This window comes from Ambystoma mexicanum, chromosome 9 (genome assembly GCF_040938575.1).
Source record: "Ambystoma mexicanum isolate Mex_15411 chromosome 9, UKY_AmexF1_1, whole genome shotgun sequence".
NCBI classification, from domain to species: domain Eukaryota; kingdom Metazoa; phylum Chordata; class Amphibia; order Caudata; family Ambystomatidae; genus Ambystoma; species Ambystoma mexicanum.
The window spans coordinates 637,930,098-637,953,476 of NC_090931.1; the positions used below are offsets into that span (position 1 = coordinate 637,930,098).

Below are 23,379 nucleotides of genomic sequence, written 5' to 3' on the forward strand. Positions count from 1 at the left end.
GGGGCATGGCTCTTCCGCGATTCCTTTTTTGGGGGTTGAGGCTGCATTCTCGAAGATTCGCATCATTTCCACTCTAAAGTCATCCCATTTACGTGGGGAATCTGACTTTGTTGGACACCTAAGTGAGGAATCGAACGAAGAGGAGGGAGACCTATGGTGTCTCTTCTTCGCCTTCTTAGATGAAGAAGACAAACACTGCCTTGATCAACTCCTCGACCGAGACCTCTTCGATCTTTTACATCAGGTAGAGTCTCTACACTCCCCGGACTGCCTTTCCTTCTTCGAAGAAGACTTCAAAGCCTCCCTCCCCACTGCCAGTTTTCCTCTGCGTTCTCGGAGAGCTTTTTCTGTCATGGACTGACAGGCTCCGCAGTCATCGGTACGTGCGCCGAATCGAGACACCAAAGGCAGACGCGGACTGACAGGACCTGTAGTCGTAATATTTCTTAAACCCCGACTTTGGGGTCGAAGGGGTAGATGATGAAGACATTTCTCAACAGAAAAATGAATAGCTCCGTTAGTACTCGAAGCGAAAGCTTTCGGAAAAACAAAACTGAAGCCAACAGACGCTGAACAAGCTATTTATACTATGATGATGTTGATGCTCGACAGAGGCTCTCGAGGGACATCGACGCCATGACATCGGGTACAGTGCCCTCTGCCAAGATTTCTTTTTCAAAAGCAGAAAATCCAGGGACATATGAATATCAAAGATGAGGAATACGTGGGAGGACACAATCCATTTGAAATAAACCTTTGCTTAAAGTTCTAGATCAGTGGAGCACAACATAAGTCCTGCTGCCAGGTGAAGCTCTTCAGGACATCATTTATGGCCTTCCAAGTCATATGAGTTTAATGATGAAGTGTTTCCTGGCCAAAGAGGACCCTGTCAGTGGTAGTGCCATTAAAAGGCTATGTATCATGTGTTCCAGTAAAAATAGTAATAAATAAAAATAACACCTTAAAACCCATGTTCTTTTTAAGTCAAGTGCATGCACCAATGCCCCTATGACCCTCTCATTCCCATTGATAGTTCAGTCCACTGTATGCGGTACATTCTGCCATCCACTGAAACCAGTGGTGCACCCCAGCACTAGATGGATCTGACCACGACCTGCCACTGCGCTGAACCACACACAGGGTGCCCCTTCACATTCTTCCTCAATACTCCTCCTCACCGGATCTCCATGGCCACTTTCAATCACTGGAGGCCATCAGTGGCCAAAATGCTTCACACACAGAGCTTCAAAACCTTTCTCATGCAGAGATTCCCAGTAAGACAGCCTTCTGTGTCGCTGGTGGACAACATTTCAACTTCCACTTCATAGGGCACAGTCCCTATCTGGAACTTCACTCTTACTGGGTGTCTTAAGCATTTAGTTACGTCCAGCCTCATCAGTGTCATAGAAACCAACTTGGGTTGTGCCACGCTGTGAACTGTTAGGGTGGGTGTGCACCTCTAGTAACCCTTCCGATAGATTTAAAGTACTTCGTTCCTGGATTATAAACCCCATTCTCAGATGGTCCAGTAGCCCTTTATCAAGCACCTGACCCAAAGGACCCAGATTGACATTAAAAGGGTTCCCAATGTCTAGACTTCCAGAGGTGTAAAGCTATGTTCTTCAAGAATTCTGCAGAAAGTTCTCTACGTCATTCAGTCACTCCCCTTGCGATTCCCAAAGAAGTTGCTCAGGAGAATTGATAAGGTATTTTAAGTCTTTTTATGGAGTGAGAAAAAAAAAAAACAAGATCCCAAGATTTATACGGATGTGTAGTGTTCGGAAGGGTGTCTTTGGTTACCCGACCTTGTTAATTATCAAAGGTTTTTTTTAATAAAAAAGGTGGCTCATTACTTTGCATGCGAGGGGTCCCTGGAGCCACTTTGGATGATGATAGATTCTCTCCTATCTTGCTGGACATTTATTCTATGGGGGAAAATGCTGAATATAAGTGATAATTACCTTCGACTGATGCGACTCGAGAGGCTCTTGCTTCGTGGTTTGCTGCCAATGATCAGAATTTGTGCTTACACTATGGAGTGTCGAGTTGGCACAATCCAGCACTTCAGATTTGAAATAAAACACTGTGTTGTCAAAGCTGGATCTCAAGGGGGGGTGCTGAAGATAGATGGTGTGTTGCAGGAGGGGCAGATGGTGCCTTTTGCTGATCTACGGTGTACGTTTGGTCTGGGGAATAGGGAATTGGGTAGATTTAGCGGGTTAGAATCGCTTTTGTCACAGAGACTGGGTATGTTGTCTGTTCCATTGGAAGGTGAGCCAGGTGCATGTGCTATACTTGCATCATCATTCCGTATGGTATCCACATTCCTTAATAAAAAGCCTATGAATCCATTGTATGTGGAAATCCTGGAATACGTTGCGACCGACTTGGGAGGTCGAATTGGGGTGTGACATTTTGGATAAGGAATGGGGATGGTTGCAAAAGGCTGATTTTAGGAGTAAATTGGACCTGAACTTGAGGCTTACCTAACAGAAGATTTTAGGAGGTCTATATTGGACTACGGTGCGAATGCATAGTTTGAGTTTGTTGGATAATGATGGGTGCTGGGGTCGTGGTAAGGGGCGGGACACCTTGTTGCACGTGTTGTGGGATTGTACCAAGTGTACGCGAATTTTGCGACAGTGTTTTGGACAGGATGGACACCATTTTATCTATGAGTTTTCCTATATGCCTTTGCAAACTCTTTTGTTCTCTTGAAGAGTGAGATACGAGGTTGCTAAACGATAACGGTTGTTTTTTATATGGCGCTTTAATCTAAAGGGCTTTACATAGGACATATTTACATACATTACCCAATCAAAATTGGTACTCATTTATCGACCTCGGAAAGATGAAAGGCTGAGTTGGCCTTGCCGGAATTCGAACCTGCGACCTGCAGATCAAACACAGATCACAGCAACAAGCTTTATCCAGCTGAGCCATCTTAACAACAAAGCCTTGGTTTTGGCGGTGAAGCAGGTTTTGACAGTGTGGCAAACCAGGAAAAAGCGACAGATGGAGAGTTGGTTGAATTATTTGCAGGTTTGGTCTGACTTTGAGCGAGTTTTGTTATGCAAGCAGGATCGGGAGGACCATTATCTGGAATTTTGGGCACCCTTTAACAATTTGTATGGTTAATATTGATTGCTTTGAATTGTTCTGTGTTTAGGTGGGTGTTGGGGCCCTGGGTGTGCTGTATGGGTGTGTTTGTGAGTGGATGTGTGTGTTGTGGTGTGTTTTATTGCTTTATGTGTTTGCTTACGTTCACTTTTGGGGAGGGTATGTTTCGAAATGGCTTCCGTTATGTTTTTTGCTCTTAGACTGCGTTTTTGATACTTTAGGGGATGTTATATTAGATGATGGAATATTCTGCAACTGACAGTGGGGTTTTATCCATGATGTTACATTGTATTTCATATGTTTTGTTTGCTTTTGTTTATTTGAAAAAATGTAAAATATGAAAATAAAGAGGTTAAAAAAATAATTCTGATGTCCTGCATCTTCAATCTCTAACTCTGGTGAATTACAGTATTGTCCTCTGAAGACTGATGAGTGTCACTTTGCCCATTTACTTCCTATTTTCATATGTGCCAATTATTAATAAAACCCATTCATTATACTCTGGCTTGTACCTTAGGTTTTTTAAACATCTTAGTAAATGGAGCCCTTTTAGCCAATCACATAGTAGTGTTCAGGTGGAATTGGATTAGCATGTTAACGATTCCCCATTTCCAGAGTTTACTCTAATAACACGCCTTGATCATCAGTCAAGAGCAGCTGAGTATTCCAGAAAAGCAACATATAAAGGGGAATTTCCCTTGCACATTGTTCGTCATTTTAGTAGGTTCATCGCAGGAATGTCTTGTGTAGCAGTTGTTCCTTTTCAAATTCCTGTCTGGAAAGGCGTTAATTCTGACCAAATGGTTCCTTTAACAATAGCATCTCACAAAGCTTGCTAGATTGTGTCTAACATGGCCGGTAAATGATAGTTGGATGGATTGAGTATAGCTCCCTTTTTAAATTAATAAATAATTTTTCCATGATGAAGGGATACTGTTAAAACTTACGATCTTCTTAAACACTGTATTAAGTGTTCGTGCCCATGTTTCAGGGCATTTTTCGTAACACAGAGATTACCAGACCATCCGGTCCAGGGGACCAAGAATATTCTCCTCCGTAAACTCAAAAGGGTGGACTACCTTGTGTACTTTCAGTGTGAAATTCCTCAAGATATCTAAACCACATAGTTTTTCGGATTGATCTGAACATTGACCACAACGGCATGAAATCCAGCCCTCTGCTACCTAATTATTGCTTCAGACTTGCTTTTGATGTGCAGGTGGAATATGATATGCTGATGATTGTGTATGTCACAGCTCGACACACTGAGCATTCAAGTTGGATTTGCCAAACAGATTTTGAACACTCCATGCAGGTAATGTATCCTGCATTGATTTCATCAGGTAGTCTTTATGCAAAACACCAGGCGGATCATAGATGTTGAGCAGCAAGAATGTGCACTCTTTATTATTTACTTTGAAATCAACCTGTGCTATTAATACATATGGGAATACAACCGGTGTGTGAAATCCAGTAACAGGAAGTGTAATCTTTACACCAATGCACCAGTGGGGTGCCCAATTTTCCTTTGTAGCCGGATTGCTTATAATCATATAGCCATCAATATTGAATGGGGCGGTTTACCAACCACCCTCTATCATAAATATATTTTTGATAAAATGTCTATCTCCGTGGGTTTTCTATGTCAATATCTACAGTTGTAATCAGTTGTAATACCAGTTGTAAAAGAAACAAAATACTTGGGCTTTATGATTTGGTCAAATCCCTCCATGCTAGCATTGGAAAACAGACCTTGGAGAAAAGGTGATCCAATTTACTGGCCAAATGAAAACAATTCTGTCTGTGTACTGTAAATGTAGCCTTTTTCCCCTAATTAAATTCTATAAGGGTAAGGTAATCCCAGTACTAATGTATGGCATCGAAATTGAAACAATGGCCCTCCAAATCAATTGTGTGTGTATAGCTGAACACATTTGGAAAAAAAGTACTCAACCTACCTCCATCTTTACCAATGCCCAGGTTACGATATGAACTGGGTTTACAATCCCTGCACTCCTATGCTGCGTGGAAAAGCATTTCCTTATTCAGATCAATCATATGTCCGTTAGAAAAATTCTTTGTATGTCGACATAAGCGGATTGATGAATAATAATATGATATGATATGGCATTTATAACGTGCCTATACACAAGTGTTTCAAGGCGCGATGAGGCAAGGGAGGGGAACAAAGGGAGGACAGACAACGATCCTACTAGGCCAGGTGTCATTCAGATTGCGCAAGTGCGTGGGAAGGGGGCAGGCAAAGTGCAGTACATGGGAATAGATAATAACAATAGGTAAGTAATGGCCATCATGTGGCAAGTCCATGGGACGTGCAGACATCAGGTGTCAAGGGCTGTTAGGGAGACTGTAGGGATACAGAAACAGTCCGCAAGTGCGGGGGTTGCCAGGTGGCAGTGCAGGTGTGTGACGCTGGCCCGAGATCAGAGGGTGACCTGGTAGCCAGTGCAGTTCCGGTTACAGCCAGGAGGTCAGCAGAGGAGAGGAGGAGAAAAAGCAGAAGCAAAGAGAAAGGTTTTGAGGTGCTTCCGTTACCGGAGATGGTTCTCCTCAAGTTTAATGGAGGCTGTTCCAGAGGGAATCACCAGCCGAAGAAAGCGATCTACCACCAACTCGTTGCTTGTAGAAACGACTGGCCCTGAGGGAGTTGGAGGCGGATGAGCGAAGAGCACGAGAAGGAAGATATTTAGGAAGAGAGAGTTGAAGGTATTGAGGCCCCAGGCCCCAGAAGGCCTTGTGGACGATGAAGAGGGTTTTGAACTTAATCCTCGCAGCCACCGGGAGCCAATGCAGAGATTTCAGTCCTGGAGGGATACGATCCCTGGGCTTGAGGCCAAGGACAAGTCTTGCAGTCCTGTTCTGGATAAGTTGCAGAGGGCGGAGAGTAGAAGCAGGCAGATTTAGAAAGAGGCTGTTGCAATAGTGCAGCCTAGAGAGAACCGGAGCTCTGGAGACAGTGAGCTTCTGGGGGAAGGAGAGGAAAGGAAGAATACCTCTGAGGAGGTGCAGTTGGTAGTGTGACTTCTTAGAGACGTCAGAGATGTGAGGAAAGGAGGAGAGTGTGGAGTCGAAGATGACCCCATGGTTTTTAGCCTTGCAGGTGGGAGCAGGAAGTGTGCCAAGAGAGGCCGGCCAGAGAGCTACAGGAAAGGAGGGAGCGGGTGTGCTGATGAGGAGAATCTCAGTCTTACTGGCATTAAGGCAGAGGTCATTGGCGGCACACCACTCCTGGGTAGCAGACAGACAGTCAGAGATGAGGGAAGTAGAGGAGGAGGCCGAGGGTAGCCTGAAAATGAGCTGGGTATCATCCGCATAGCACTGAAAGTTGGTGCAGAGAGCAGCGATGCGGTGGACAAGGAGTGCCAGGTATTGGTTAAACAGCCAGGGAGAAAGTTTAGACCCCTGGGGGACACCACAGGTAGAGAAAAAGATAGCAGAGAGGAAGGAACCAAGTTGGACTTGGGAGGGTCGGTCAGAGAGGAAAGAAGTCAGCCACGCCAGAGCCTGACCAATGATAGCCAGGTTATCACAGAGGCGGTTGAGCAGGATGGCATGGTTGACAGTGTCAAAGGCAGACGAGAGATCAAGCAAGATGAAGACGCAGGGGCTGTTATGGTCAAGGTTGGAGAGCAGGTCTTCATGGATGTTCAGGAGAGCAGTTTCCGTGCTTTTGGCAGCTCTGAAGCCAGACTGATGGTCATGGAGACAACCAACAGATTCAGTGTGGAGATTAAGCTGAGAAATGGCCAGTTTCTCCAGGAGCTTGCCCAGGAAGGGAGTGATGGAGATTGGGCGATAGTTAGGCAGGCAGGAGGGGTCGGCAGAGGGTTTCTTAAGAAGAGGGTGCACAGGGGGGATGGGAAGACTCCAGTGGCAAAGGAGTGATTGCAGAAATCAGCCAGGGAAGGAGCCAGGGAGTCGATGTGGTCCTTGATAATATCAACGCATATGTAAACGAAATGAAGCAGGAAGCTTCAGTTCAATTATTGAAATGCTGTTCATCTGAAAAGAAACTGGTTGATAACCCCTTGAAGGTAAAGAAACTACTAGCCCTGAATGATTGGATAGAAACCAAACTTTGTTTATGAATATGAAATTCTTCAAGATTATCCCACCATCTGGCAAACCTTTGGGTTATTTACCACTTTATCTTCTAAAGATCCTTAACCAACACTGGTGGTCAAATTTTCTAAGATTCTGTATGAATTTATATGTCACTCGGGACAATAAGGGTTCACTAATTGGTGGTGTGTGTAATATATGTGACCTCAATGTTGAACAAAATGTGAAACATCTGTTGATGGTATGTCCGGGCACTAGTCAACAAAGGATCAATCATGTCTCCCGTTTCGTCCATAATATTGATTGGTTGTTTACAGAGGAATTTTGGAATCGTTTTGTCAGAGGGGAAAGAGACATTTTTTTGATGTTGGAAGTGTTGAGGTTCTTGAAGGAAATCAAATAGCTCATAACAACTTGAGGGTGTCCTATTTCTGTTTGGGTAAACATGAATATGAATTTATGATTTTAACTTTGCAGAAAAATGTAGCATATGAGATTTGTGCTCATTTACCTATTCTTTAGGGTTTTTTCTCTGTTATGATGAGTTAGTCTTGTCTTTTCTCTTATATTTATAACGTATTTTTTCTTTTTGATAACTTTTTTTTCTCTTTGCTATGTGTGTCTGTTGAAATGTTTGTGTGAACTTTGCATTGTTTTTCTTTTCTTTCTTTTTTGTGATAAAGCAAATATTGACTGATCCACAAATAAAAATAAAAAAAAAAATATCTGCAGGTTATCCTGATTGTAATCAGGGCTACAAACCTACCCCGGGTTGAAAGAGATTAGGCACCCATGATCAGTTATAACTTGGGTCAACTGTGCAAATATTTTCCTGTTCACACCATTTCACACATTGGTTTTCCTTTCTGTGTGTAATTTTGATCGCTTTATGGTTGCAATGCGGTTCAACACAATCAAACCTTTTTTGAGTAGTTTTATCTTCAGAAACACGCGATCTATTCTTTGTACTCATTTCCTCTTTTTTTTCACTAACATCAAAGCCCAATTTTTTAAAACATTCTTCATGTATCATTATCATGTTTGCTATATATTAGGATTTGAAACGCATTTTGACAACATTAGTACAATTGTCAAAAGGAATTTCAATATATTCAATGTCTTGACTATCAATCACTCTGAGCGGTGGTGTGCGAACAACCCTTCAATTCAAAGGTACACTATTTTTGTTCCTAAATATCTTCTGTAGCCTAAGAGTTGCCGATGCTACTTGTTGTCCGCTTCCTTTCATGCTTCTATTGTACAATGTTTTCTATGTATTTATATTCACAATCTCAGTATCAGCTACAGCATCGTTAAGGAAATCGCTTGTAATTGTATGTATATCCTGCCTAGTTAAGGAATTATCATAATACATAATCTGTACACATACCTTCTTGTCATTTTTATGCCATAGACACATAATGCAATTGACTGATTACATAGCTGTCAAAACAAATCAGTCAAGCTGGCTTTTAAATTGGCTAAACATGGTCATATAACCTTAGAACTAGCCAAAACACATTGGGTCTCATTACATGGTAGGCGGTAGCCATGGCGCTAATAGCGCCATGGCTACCCCCTTACCGCATTCCGGGTCCGTGTTCCCGGAATGGGGACTTACCAGGTCATCCCGACCTTGGTGGGACCAGTAAATCCCCATTCCGGGAATCATTCCCCATTCCCATTTGAGCCCCCATAGGGCTCAATGGGAATGGGGAAGGAGCTAATAACGGGCCCGCTATTAGCGGACCCGTTATTAGCTCTGAAGTCCCTCAACGGGTCCCTTCCTTAATGCCTGGAAAAACCAGGCGTTAAGGAAGGGACCTGCTAAGGGACCTCGTAGTATGGCGGTAAGGGAGCACCGAAGATTCCCCATTGGGTCCAATGGACCCAATGGTGAATGGGGATTTACAGTTAATGCCCAACCCGCGATCAAGCGGTAATACCGCCAGACCGGTGAGCGCTAACGCTATTACAGTTGGGCTGTATTACAGCTGGGATACTGCCCAACTCCTGATGATGCCCAGAATCTGGTGGAATTTGAAGTATGCTGTTGGCGCTAAATAAGGTATGTGTTTATTTATTAGGTGGTGATTTCTAATGCACGCTACATAGCCAAAGATTGCTTCACAGATCAGGGTCAGAATAAGGGAGTGAGAGGGTATGAGAAACAGTTATCGTGGCTAGGCTAATGGTGAATTCCATATATATCTCAAGATAGAATGCCAAATTAATGTGCAAAGGATTGAAGAAACAGTTGTTTTTCAGTGCCGTCCTAAAATGGCAGTGGCTTTGTTAAAGTTTAATTTTAGTGGATCGGACTCACAGTACATGTCCAAGACCCCAGAGCTCATTGCACTCTTGTTGGTTTTTTGCACAATCTTGGACATAAACTGCCTCTTGCTGATGATGTGAAACATCTAGGTGGTATATAATGTTTTAGTCATTTAAAGAGGAAATTAGAATCTATGCTCCGGATGGCTCTGCAAATAATGCATTGTAATTTAAATGCAAAGCATTGTTCGATAGGCAGCCAGTGTAAGGATATGAGCCCAGATCCATTTCTGAGGACACGGACTATATGGGCCTAATATTTTTGCACTAATTGGAGTTGACATAGAGATTACCTGGATGAATGACTCCAAAGCCGTTCACAGTGGCATAGTTTTAATAGTACTAGAATCTGCACTATGTCAGTTTTAGGTGCGAACTCTGAAAAAGAGAGGACTTGCTTAAGAACAAAGAGTTAGTAATGGGCTCTGTCAGCCACTAAATAGATTACTATATAGACCTATTGGAAAAATGACAAGTCTGTGATATAGTATGCTTAAGTGCCTAGCTTTAGACTGGGTGACGAGTGCAAGAAAGGGGGACACTGGAATGGCATATCATTGAAGCAGACTTTACCAAACAATACCACACCCATTTATGAGCTATCAATGCAACGTTATCTATGGTTGATCCACTTTTGGACACTAGGCAGACAATGGGGGTCATTCCGAGTTTGGAGGTAGCCATGGTGCTATTAGCACTATGGCTGCCTCCAAACCCGGGTCCGGGTAGTCAGAGTGGGGACTTTCCGGTTCATTCCAACCTTGGAGGACCCGGAAAGTCCCCATTCTGAAAACCATTCCCCATTCCCAATCAAGCCCCCATAGGGCTCAATGGGAATCGGGAAGGCGCTAATAACGGGCACGCAAATAGCAGGTCCGTTATTTGCTCCCTGGTCCCCTAACGGGACCCGCTAAGGATGTCTGGTCTGACCAAACGTTCTGAGCAGGTCCCATTAGGGAACCTCGGAATAGGGCGGTAAGTGGTTACCGGCACTGGCATCCTTACCGGTGTCGGTAACCCCTTACCGCCCAACTCGGAATGACCCCCAGTGAGTTATTTATTTTATGTGGCTGGCTTCACATAGCATGAATTGGAGTTAACAAGTCATTGGCGTAGAGGTGGTGGTGATCTTCTATATGTCTATGAAGTTAGCAGGAGCATCATATACACAGTAATGAGCAAATGGGATAAGGCCGAGCCATGTGAGAACTGACAGATTGTTGTGCATGGCTTTTAGGAGAAGTTGCCCACTATAGCTTGGGTTGAGTTTTTTAAAGAAGGATATCATCCAAATTAGTGCACTCTTTGATGTCCATGTAGTGCTGGACCTATAGTTAGGTCATGGCCAGCCATGCTATAAGGCACTGAAATGTTAAATATCAGAGCAGCTGCTTGGTTTTTCTCTAGGGAGACCAACGTCTCTTCTCCAATGTACATCTAGGGAGTTTCTGTACACCTGGATTGTCTAAAGCCTGACTGGTAGTAATGGAGACTGATGTTAGTTCTGATGTGCCTCTGTTATTGTATTTTGATTATTCTGTCAAGGAATTTGGCTTCTATCAGCAGATTGGCAATAGGTTGGTAGTTGATTAAGTCTGTTTTGAGTAAGCCATGTTACTTGATTATGTATTTGTTAGGTCTTTGGGCACAGAACAGTATATTAGAGAGGATTTGTATAATTGGTTTAAGCTTGGGCTAGCATGTTGATGTGTTCTTTGATTAAGGTGGACAGGCACTGAAAGCTCTGTACTGAAAATGCTTTCATTGTTTTGACTATTTTCTTTACTTTCACTTCTAAAATAGCAGTGAATGAACTGAAGGAAGCTATGGCTGAGGAGTTGTGGGTAAGTGAAGCTGATGGTTGGTTTTGTTGTTTAATGTTTCTCTAGATAATACTGCTTTTCCTTCAAAGAAGGAAAGCCTGACTGGTAGTAATGGAGACTGATGTTAGTTCTGATGTGCCTCTGTTATTGTATTTTGATTATTCTGTCAAGGAATTTGGCTTCTATCAGCAGATTGGCAATAAGTTGGTAGTTGATTAAGTCTGTTTTGAGTAAGCCATGTTACTTGATTATGTCTTTGTTAGGTCTTTGGGCACAGAACAGTATATTAGAGAGGATTTGTATAATTGGTTTAAGCTTGGGCTAGCATGTTGATGTGTTCTTTGATTAAGGTGGACAGGCACTGAAAGCTCTGTACTGAAAATGCTTTCATTGTTTTGACTATTTTCTTTACTTTCACTTCTAAAATAGCAGTGAATGAACTGAAGGAAGCTATGGCTGAGGAGTTGTGGGTAAGTGAAGCTGATGGTTGGTTTTGTTGTTTAATGTTTCTCTAGATAATACTGCTTTTCCTTCAAAGAAAACAGACAGATTGTCTGTTTCATTTTTGGTAGCGATTATGATGTTCTTCATTTCTATATTTTTGTTCACTTTATTGTATATTTAGAACACCTACCTCAGCTGTTTTACTCCTACATCCTGTCCCCTTTCCTCCACACTGCATGGGTGTCCCTGCATATGGATGGTGCCGGAACACCCTTTTTTCTTGCAAAAAATCAAATTTCCCCTTTAAATTTAAGGTGCACAGAGGTGCGGCTGTGGTGGTGACCACATTCAGCTAGCCCCACCTTCCCGGTGCCCCACCTCAGTCCTCTTTTCCGCATAGACGGGATGAGACCATCCTCGCTTGCGAACGTTGATTTATTATTTTTCTATAGCCGATTCGCGTTTCCCCAGAATAACTTTTGGGGAAATCCCAATGCATCTAGTACCTCCCTTCCTCTGGTGCATGTCGGGCGCGGCCAGGTTCAGAAGGTGTGCATCGTGTGTCGGCTCCTTATTTTCCACAGTACACCATCAGGGGGACTCTTTCCCAAGGAGTTCACAGGGCAGAGGGGTCCATCAGATCCTTCCATCGGCTCAAGTTCCGATGCTCCTAGAGCTACCGGCACATATGCTGAGGGGCGCTCTTACCCTTCCGGAATCTGAGCTGAGGGGCTTCACAGCTCTAACACCAGAGTAATACAGCTCTGTTACCGGGCCTAGGTACTGCAGGGGCACCTATTCACACACACACACACACACTACTGGGTCCATACCCGAGGTCTCCAGAAGCACAAAGCCTACGCTCAAGGGCAGTCAAAGGCCTAAACCACGAAGCTCTGCACTGAGTCAAGTTCCCACACACATACCTGTGGAGAATCCATCCGACAAAATGGCATCCAAGCTCCTTTCCTCAAGAGACAGCATGATGGCTAGCTGTGATAATGCAGGTACCGCTGCGCAGGGGGAGGAAACTCATTTCTCATGCATTTCCACGTCCTCAGAGACAGCAAAACCAGGTAACAGGCCAAGACAGACCATCCAATGCCACCAAGGCAAGATTTCACCCCCATAGTGGAATGGTCATTGGCCTAGATGCCATGGTGTACCCCATACCCCACATCCACCACATCTTTACGATATTTGGAGACAGGGTATATACAGCCCACGCAGGGGACAAGGATGACCTGAACGGCTTCTTGGATGCAGATAGTGGCAGCTCAATCTTCTGCTCAAGCAGCATGTGAAGAAAGATTTTTCGACAGATGTATGGGGCTAATGAAATCCCAGCAAATGAAAGGGATTCTAATAAACCTTATTCAGGAGGTTATTCCACACATACCCTTGCAGCCCCCGCATCCGTTCTGCGCACATCCAAATGTACCTCTTCCACCAATTATGGGGGCTCTTACACTCCTGGTGATACTGGTAGCTCCAGCCCCTATCTCATTGGCCCTGGTACCTATACCTAGCAACATGCCAACAGGGTCAGTGACTCCTACGCTGCCAGGAGATATCTCACAGCCTCAACCGAGAGCTCCACAGGACTCCCCCATCACCAGTTCAGGAAGGTCAGCAACCAGCAGAAGTAGAAAAGCAAGCAGACAGTGATGATGATGAGGACATGGACATGACAGCATCAGCTAGGCCTTTCAATGATTGTATGGAGGTTCTGGACGAATTCCTGAGTGTCCTATCACCACAACAGGAGCAGCTGGAGACAGGAGTTATGACAGAAATGTTAACGCTGAAGGCTTCCAATTAATCAGGTATCCACCTGCAAAAGGATGTGGCAACCTTAGTTAAACAAGTGTGGCAGAAGCCCCATCTCATGCCATCCATAAATTAAAAACTTGACGTCAAGTTCAGGCAATCATCCAAGCTGCAGCCTCACTCATCCATTGTAGCAGCTGCATCAAATTATGCTAATCTCTCCTCCGTGACAGTAACTTCATGGTCTTCCTCTGCATCCCTGCTGTCAAGAGGAAAAAGTTCTGCATGCTTTAAAAACAAAAAGGTATACCTTATTGCAAGACTTAATTTCCGTTAGGCTAACGCAGATGCCATATTAGCTGCCGCTAACCAAAAATTATGGCGGGAGACTTTTTGCCAGATCGCCCTACTTATTAGCAAGCAGCCTTTAAAGTGGGGCTAGCAGAAGCAAAGCTCATAGTCCAGGACCTTCTAGAATCATCAGTGGCACATATAGACATGGCAAGTTGAGCGTATCTGTGGGAAGAGACATGCGGTGCAAAGAGTGCATGCCACAAAATGTAATGCAGACATACAGGACTGCATACTAGATCTGCCTTTTGGAGGGGCTGATTTGTTACATTCATCGATTTATGAGAAACTTACTAAAAATCCCTGGCTAGTTTAGCTAAGCCTACACCTAAGGGTTTTGGGCAGGCGCATACCAGAACAGACGAAAGACCCAAGTCATTCAGAGGCTTCAGAGGTTTCCGGGAGAGGCGGGCAAGACAACCTAACAGGTCTCCCAGCGTCCACAGGTGCAAACATCAGCACACAGCTCCAAATGGGTTTTCATGTCCACCTCCTCCACACCAGCGGCAGACCCCAAGAAACAATGAGGCCGGCGTCTGGGTCCACAGCACTCCTGTTGGGGGCAGACTGGCCCTCCACAATCAGTACTGCTGTCACATCTTCATGGATTGCACTTGTAATTTCCACAGGTTTTCAGCTCCGTGTCCCACCAAAACCACCTTCCTCACCTTCTGGTCTTCTTCAGATAAACTCACCAGCACTAAATGCTGAGATTTTGTGCCTCATAGAGAATCAGGCTGTAGAGCGAGTATCCCCGTCTCAGAAAGGATCAGGGATTTACTCCACGATCTTTGAGATATGATATGATAAGGCATTTACAATGCGCCTATACACAAGTGTTTCAAGGTGCAACAAGGCAAGGGAGGGGAAACAGAGGGAGGACAAAAAACAACTATCTTACTAGGCCTAGTGATATTGAGATCTCACAAGTGCAGGGTAACGGGGAGGGGAGAAGTGCCAGCGGTGGAGTTAGGGGGAGTGGGAGGTTGCAAGTAGTACACCCAACAAGTGGCAAGTGCGGCTGTTAGAACTGCAGAAAACAGGTGTCTAATAAGTGCAGGAAAGGGAATTGTAGGGTTACAGATACAGATCAAAAGTGCAGGGGGTGTCAGGAGGCAGTGCGGGTATGCAGCTGGACGGGCAAGGGACCTGGGCCTGAATTCAGAGGGTAGCCAGGTGGCCAGTGCATGTATCAGGCAGGAGATCAGCAGGGGAGAGGAAGAGAGAAGGCAGAAGCAAAGAGGAAGGTCTTGGGTGCTTCCGGAACCAGAGATGGTTCTGCTCAAGTTACAGAGAGGAAGGGAGGCTGTTCCAGCAGGAGGTACCAGCCGAAGAAAGAGATCTGCCCCCAACTCTTTGCTTGGAGAAGAGACTGACCCTCGAGGAGTTGGAGGTAGTGGAGCGAAGAGCTCGCAAAGGAAGATATTTCTGAAGAGAGAGTTGGAGGTATTGCAGTCCCAGGCCCCAGAAAACCTAGTGGACAATGCAAAGGGTCTTGAACTTGATCCTTGCTGCCACTGGGAGCCAATAGAGAGATTTCAGAGCTGGAGAGATACGTTCCCTGGGCTTGAGGCCAAGCACAAGTCTCATAGTCCTGTTTTGGATGAGTTGTAGAGGACGGAGAGTAGAGGCAGGTAGTTTCAGAAAGAGGCTGTTGCAGTAGTACAGCCTAGAGAGAACCAGAGCTCCGAAGAAAGTGAGCATCTGGGGAAAAGTGAGGAAAGGAAGAATACCTCTGAGGAGGTGCAGCTGATACAGAAAAAGAACCAGGCTGGCCTGAGAGTAGCAGGGCCCAAGCCTGTTGTTGAATGTTTGGGTACACAGGCCTGTGCTGATTTGCTCATCTTGCAGTCAAACTATAGGTTAGTGTCTCTGATTACGATGATCCTGTTGGACTGCAGATTGAAGTCATTAAGTTCGACCATTCTTTAAGCAAGTTAGAATTGGACCATGGTAAGTGAGATGCTACCACACTTAACAGACAGGATTTTCTGATGCCTTTGATGGATAGATGTTCTATTTTTGAGTGTTGGATAAGGCCTGATTTATTACAATTCATGTGTTCTAGTATTATGAGTTCAACTCCACCACTTAGACCAATGATGTGATTCGTTTGCAATGGATATTGTAGCCTAGAGGTAGACAGCACTCCATAATTGGCAAGGAATAGTTCAAGAACCAACCCTCTCTGAGCCCCAAGGAAAGAACATGGCTTTTTCTAATGTGTGGTATATGTTGGAAACCTTTTTAACTGCCAATATTGCATTGAGGAGCAGACTTAGAGAAAGCATTTTACTTACTGCGAGGGGAATCAGATCTTTTATAGGGGTGTGGTTTGGATTATGAGCCATGTCTACAAGATGGTCTGGGGCCCTGTGGCATAGTCATGCACTGAGACCTTCCGTGAAGTTTGAGATGAGTTGTTTGGCAGTTTGACTTTCACAAGTGTGGTGAGGACCATGATGGGGGCTGGTTGGTGCAGGGTTGAGGGAGTGCTGCAGTTTCAAGTGGTGATTTAGTATTGATGGTAAATGCTGAGTGGAGGCAAGAGAAGGGGCAGTCCTCTATGCATGGCAGAGAGGTTGTCGTTGGTGTTACTATGCTTTCAGATGCATGTGGGTGGTTTTTCAGATGGGTTTGGGATTTGAAACTCCTTTGTAGAGAGAGCATTTGTTGTAGAAAGGCTTGTTTGCGCACATATATGGGATATTTGATTCACATTTATACCTTCAAAGAGTAATGGTGTTAAGCTATTCAATAGGAAGGGAAGATGTCCATTGCTCTTCTTGAAGAAGCAATCATATTGAACAGTCGTAAAGGAAGCCTTAGAAAGCATAGAAACACTGATAAGATATGATCAAATTTCCTTAACCTTTTGTAAGGACTATTATTGCTGCCATATTCTGCACTATTTTTGGAACACCTCAGTAGATGATATTGCCTTGTTTGATTTGGGGTGAGAGAAACATGTTTACCACTCTGATACCGTGAGAAATGGGATGTTTGAAGTATGTGGCAGAGAGGGTCTCCAGATGAAGGAATCGCAAGCTAGGGGCCAGGCTAATTTGAATACCCAAGTTGAGGATGCAATCAATGCGAATTACAAGATTTCTCATGACTGGGGCTGGTCATATACATCCTCCAATTTCCTCAGGCCAGCAATTGGCATTCTAGATAATCCCTACATTATTTTAATTGAGGACCTCATTCTTATTGGTTTCAGTTGAATAAGGTCAGTCAGCATCCACTGCTTTCTCTCAACCAGAAAGCGCAAGAGACAAGATGCTGTTCCATTCAGGTCTCATAATTATAGAAGAATGTAAGTGTTTGTGGAAAATTTGAATGCATGTAAACGCAGCTATCTGGAGAGGGTAGATGGATGAAAGGGAAGAGACCTAGAACCCACTACCCGTCCAGGTCTTGGCCCAGATGTAGATTCAAACACAAGGAGAGAGATAGGGCAAGTTAATGGAGACACACTCACTGTTTCCATGGCCTAAATGTCGACGATGCATTCACCATTATGGATACATAGCTAGAGCTGTCCAGGGAGTTACTTTCTGTGGATTTAGGGGTGTCTCCAGCTCCCCTGAACATTTTGTGAATACTGTGATCTTACAGATTCTAAAACCAAAGGAAGGTATGTCAATGTTTGTAAGGTTTTATGCATGTACATTTATATTTGTGTATTAGCATTTGAGTAGTATGATCTTTTCATATTGATTTATATTAAATTGGTTTATGAATAGCTAGCAAACTAAGGGTCTGTTATTTGTTTAAGACTCTCTAAATCCGTGGTGGGCTTGGAAGTATTTGAGAATGGAAACAAATCGCAATACCTTCCTTTGGTTTTAGAATCTACAGTGCTGTCCTGGTTGTAGAAAGGCATTTGGTCCATAGTGGGAGTACCGTGTGAGACATATGTACTGTGATCTTACAAACATGTGTCCTTCCTTTTCCTGTGTGTCCCTCTATTTTGAGGATTTGAATGATGAGTCACCAATGTGCCTTGTGATGAGACTATTTAATATCGCAGCCAGCGCATTATTTTAATCTGGGAGGGTAGCTCACACATTAAACGGTCACTTCTGATATTGAGCCAGCATGCTCATTACAGATATGAATTCTAGCTTTCAAGATCCTGATATGAATAAATTGAGTACCATCAAATTGCAGCACTTGGAAGCAAGAAGAATCTGACATGAAACACTATTTACAAATCTGATACTATCACTAATATTATCACCTTTGGAGGACTGGTTCAAGCATGTTTTCCTCTCTTTAGACAACCAGAAAGAGTGGAATCAAGGCTGTAACTACAGATGGTTCTCGTTTGTTCTACTAACAGCTGCTAGGTCTTTAGCCAATCCACAAGCTTGGATTGGAGGTTCTAAACCGCCTTTAAAGGCTGCATTCCAAGCTTCCTTTTGTGATGTGTTCACGCTGGGCTCTGGTAAAGGAGACATGGATACAATGCCTCACAGGGAGCACCAAGGGAGACTGCCTTTTTTTTCATCCACAAGTTCTAATAGCATCAGAGGTCTTACCATCGGGCTCTGTTGTGTGCTAGGTGACCTTTTCCCTCATGGGAGGTGCTTGCCTTCAGCTCGGGACTACTAACTTGGGTGGTGGTCACCTACTATACATCCGAGCCCTCCGGTGTTGGCTCTAATGCTTCAATAGTTTTCCCAGAATCCAGAACTGCAACAACATTTAGAAGCACCTTGCTGTTGTGATTACCCCATAGATTGTAAGAAGACAGACTTCAGCTCTTACCCCCTTAACTTGGATGCCACTCAATTTACTCACTTGAATCCGAGGAACAGAATCTGCAGCCAGACATAAGAGAGTGCTAGCAGCACTAACATGGTTGGGAATGCAAATCCGAACCAGGAAGCGAAGTTAATGACATTGTTGTTTTCAGGGAACAACCTGCAAAGAAACATAAAACATGCATGTCACAAATCTTTTTCACCTAAGATATGTCACACATTTCTTTCAACCTCAGATATCATACATGTGCCATCACACTCCCAGCAGGCTGAGTACTGGAGCATTTGCAGCTCATTGGTTAGGAGTCTCAGGTCCCATTGTAATAGCCCCTTTGGGTGCGTATATGCTGAGTGAGATGTACTATGGTGCTGCAACTCTACAGAAGAGGGTGTGTCCGAATCTTATGTATATCAGAAACACCAGGGTGAATAAATGGTGTGCTTCCCCTTAGAGTATTGAGAACTCCCCAACACTCCTTTGGTCAAGACACAGTGACTCTGTGGCTTACATATACACAGACACAGAATGGTGATTTAAAACCTTTACTTGTTATTGTATATTTTAAGGGTGCAGAAGTACGAGATTGATACAAAGGTGGTATGTTGATTGCTACACACTTTTATTGAAAAATGAAAGAAGGAAATCTAACTATCCCTAACATTAAGAGGGGTTTCCCTGCCTCAACAAAAACTAAGGAGCTGTCACAATGTCTGTAACTAAAAAGCCCACCTTCCTGTGTCCAAATCCTACTTCTATCCATGCCTCCCTTCCCCTGGTCGCAATCCTCCTCTTAGGAAAAAGAAACAAAGTTCCAAGCAAGTTTCCAAGCTGTGTGAACCTTGATAACAAGTGAATGGCTCCCTTCTCTTAGCCTTCCTCAGGCTCTTCACAACGTTCACAAATAACAGGGGGAATAACTCCTTCCCCTGGTCTTTAGGCTTTTCGAAAAGGCCATGAGATTGACTCCCTTCACTTGGCTTTTCACAGTATCCACACACACCAGTGGGAATGACTCCATTCCCTTGGTTCTTCGTAGGCTTCTCACAATGCCAAAATAATTTTCCTTCTCTTGGCTTTTCACAATGTTTATTTCATTTATTTATTTGGCATTTGGTTTATTACAGACCTTTGCCAATTCTCACAAAACACACAATTAATTAGTAAAAAAAAGAGTTTAAAAAAAGCATTAATATATAACTTAATGTCCGAGACTGGATTCTCTTTCATCTCTTGATAAAATTGTTTTAGATAGTTCATTCATAAAAGACGTTAGAGCGAGAGACATTCTGACATTGTCGCCTTTATACAACAGCGCCCACCAGACTTCGGCATCCTGGTTTTTGAACTCACTCACTATGGCACCTAAAAACCTAGTTCACTGAACCATCAGTTCTGGGCAACAAAGGGCTAAATGCATTAGTGTTTCTCTCTGGGCATTGCACGATCTACAAGAATCAGAGTCTCCAATGCCCATTTTCTTGATGCCAGCACTTGATTCATAAGTAAAATGTTCAATCTGGTGCAGAGCAACACATTTCGATGGTAAGGGCTGGAGAATTTCGACAAATATTTCAATACCACATTCATTGCTTTGGTATCAGTTATTAAGTATCCATAGGGATTATACTTCGCTTTGGATTCCTCTGTTTTGATCCAACCCAGTCCCAGATTTTTCTTTTGGCTGCGTCTGGATTGTTCATAAGGAGATCTAAAGTTATGTCAGCTTCCGCCATTACTGCTAGACATTGATTAGCCCAAAGTGCAAGGGCCCAATCTTGGTTCGCCATGTTCACCAAGTGAAGGATGTCATATTGTATTGGTCGATTTTGTGGGGCCAATGTCCTGAACAAAGCAATAGACTTCCATACAACGGTCGCATAAATCGAGGACAGGCCCAGTTTGTTTCGTATGATGGGTATAGGGACACATCTTGGCAACTTTAGTACTTTTTTACAGAATAAGCCTTTCAAAGTACTCCATGGGTGGCATAACGACGCTTCAGAGGCGTAAGTGAGAATAAGGATTACTTTTTGTTTGTAAAATCTAATCACAGGCAACAGTGAAAACCTACTGAATTGTTTATGAATAAACGTGCCTTGTGTTGCCAAGTTCTTTGTTTTGGACTTTAGTTCTTTTATCTGTGGGGGTCGGTTATACTCAAATTTATATCCAAACCAAGATATCTCATGTTAATCACCTGGGTTAAGATTTCTTGAGCGATTCACCATTGGAAGCTTTGGCGTTTTCTCTTCCCTGTTGATGTCTGTATAACTAGGACTACTGATTTGGGAGCGTTGATTTTTAACGCATTTGTGTCAATCTAAGTATGTCATTTGTCGAGTTTTCTATCTAGGCTAATGGGGGTTTGATCTAGGATGATAAGATCATTGTGGTACAGCATCCGTCCAACTGGAGACCCATGAAGTTTCGGTGGGAAAGAGCCATTGGCTGACATTGGATCTTGTATATCTGAGATAAAGAGGTTGAATAATTCTGCTGCAAGAGGGCAGCCTTGTTTTAACCCGCAAAAGGTCGGTATTTGTTTGATTAGTAGGCCTGATTGATTCAGCCTTATTTGAATTGAGGTTGTTCTATATAGCGCCCTTATAGGTTCCAGGATTTCATCTGGACAGCCCCAGACCCGTATTTCTTTCCACAGCAACACTCAGTCGATGCTGTTGAAAGCTTGAGCCAGATCTACTACAGCTACATAGATTTTTGTTTTGTCCTTTAAGACCCTTAATTTTAGAATGTTTTGAATAAACAGATTTAGGGTGCAGCCGACACCCTTGACAAATCCTGTTTGCCTCTGGTCATAGTGGCCTGGGATCTTGTTTCCAATCTTTTAGCCGGCCCAGAATCAAGGTGGCAAACAGTTTGTGAAGGACATCTAGTAAGGCGATGGGGCGGTAACTCTTCAGGTTTGATCTATTGCCTTTTTTGTAGATGGGAATGATGACGGCGGTCTTCCATGAGTCTGGAATTCATTTCTTTGTTAAAGTTGTACTAAATAAGGTCATGCAGAAACTTGCCCATTACTCAGTCGCCTACTTAAGCATAGCATTTGAAAGTCCATGCGGGCCTGGGACTCAGGAGTTACTGTTTTTTTTAAATTAGATCTTCAATCTCTTCCTTATTAAATGACAATACCCATGGGGAGGAGGCATCTTGTGTTCCTAAAATCATATCACTCACTGGAAGACTATATAGTGTGGTAAAAAAGCAAACCCATGCTTCTTCACCAACAGGGTTGCTTTATAACGGTGTCTGTTTCCCATCTATCTCATTCAGCCGTAACCACAGACTTCTTGAATCATTGGATGCCAGACCCCTCAACATTTGTTCAGTGTCTCTTTGGAGAATTGTGCCTTTGTGGCACTTTTTATATTGTTGGCGGTGCCTTTTTATGGAGTTACTCATTTCCCTTCCACCTGCCAGGCATAGGTATCTGATCCCTTGGTTCAGCCCACGTTTAATGCGGGTCATTTCTGGATCATATGTGTGTTTTGGCTTGAATTGCATTTTTTCACCAAAGGGTTTGGAAGTGACATAATCGCTAAACAATGGGGCATAGTTGGTATCAATGCTCTGTTCCTCCAATGCATGCTTGTAAGTATTGTTTAATTGAACAGTAACATGGGGTAGAAAGTGGAGCCTGTTCCTGCCAGGGCCCAGCGTTACTTTATGATCCCATGTAGCAGCGCTTTTCTCAGTCGATAGACAGAGAAGGACCTCTACCAAGTCATGGTCACTTTGAGGCATTTCGATGACGACTAGTGATTTGACCAGTGCCAGCATATTGTATGACACAAAGAAATAGTCCAGGATTGAGGCCTGGTCACCACGCTTCCAAGTCGGAGCAGCTGGAGTGTCACCACTAATCTGACCATTCAGAAGATGGATGTTCCTCTCATCCATTTCCATTTTCCAAATGTTGGCTTTGGAGCTCGCAATGTTAGACTTAATGCCTTCCTTAGTATTTAAATTGTATAGGGAGTCTCTGATGCAGTTTATATTAAGGTCACCACATATGACTATCATTGGGTCATCATTCTCAGTGATACTGTCATCGATAGCTGCCATGGTGGTTTCAATGAAACAATCCCTTTTCCATGCCACCAGGTTCCAATGTATATTCAAGATAACCAAGCGGGCAGGTTTGGTGTCGGGTTCCTGCGTTAGCTCCAATGTCATGAATTGCATATGCGGATTGAGATTCTTTTTCCTTACATCGCTTAGGCCCTTTCCAATTTTAATCAACGTCATTCGGCCAGAAGATGTTCTACCTTTCAAGCCTTTGGTCGCTCAATTTAGAAACACAGAGTAGTCATCTATCACTAGGTTTCTTGCAGGTAGAGGATATCAAATTGAGTTAGCAGAGATTTTTCATTATAAAAAAGATGCTTAAAACCTTGAGTGTTCCAACTGCCTACAGGGGTAAACTCTTCAATCTGGCAAATTGACTGTTATTGGGATTTGTTTGCATTCAACGACCCTGCGAGCCAGTCCCAATTTAACTCATCTTGGTGGCTTTGAGGTCTACAATGGTAAATTCTCATTTTGCATCTTGTTGAGTTTTAAACATAATTTTGAACCTAACGTTTCCACTTGGTAGGTCCTTTTTCAAGCTCCTGTAAGGGGGAAATGGGCTTTAGTGGGTTGCTTGTGCCATTAACCCAGC

At 43.6% G+C, this 23,379-nt stretch overlaps 1 protein-coding gene across 1 annotated transcript in view; it reads right to left on the reverse strand.

The window, feature by feature from the left end:
• LOC138488402 (solute carrier family 13 member 2-like) overlaps positions 1 to 23,379 on the reverse strand; it is a 418,056-nt gene that overhangs the window by 133,392 nt on the left and 261,285 nt on the right. The window contains exon 6 of the mRNA XM_069615342.1: positions 18,735 to 18,857. Coding sequence (XP_069471443.1) covers positions 18,735 to 18,857 — 123 coding nt within the window. The remainder of the gene's footprint in view (positions 1 to 18,734; positions 18,858 to 23,379) is intronic.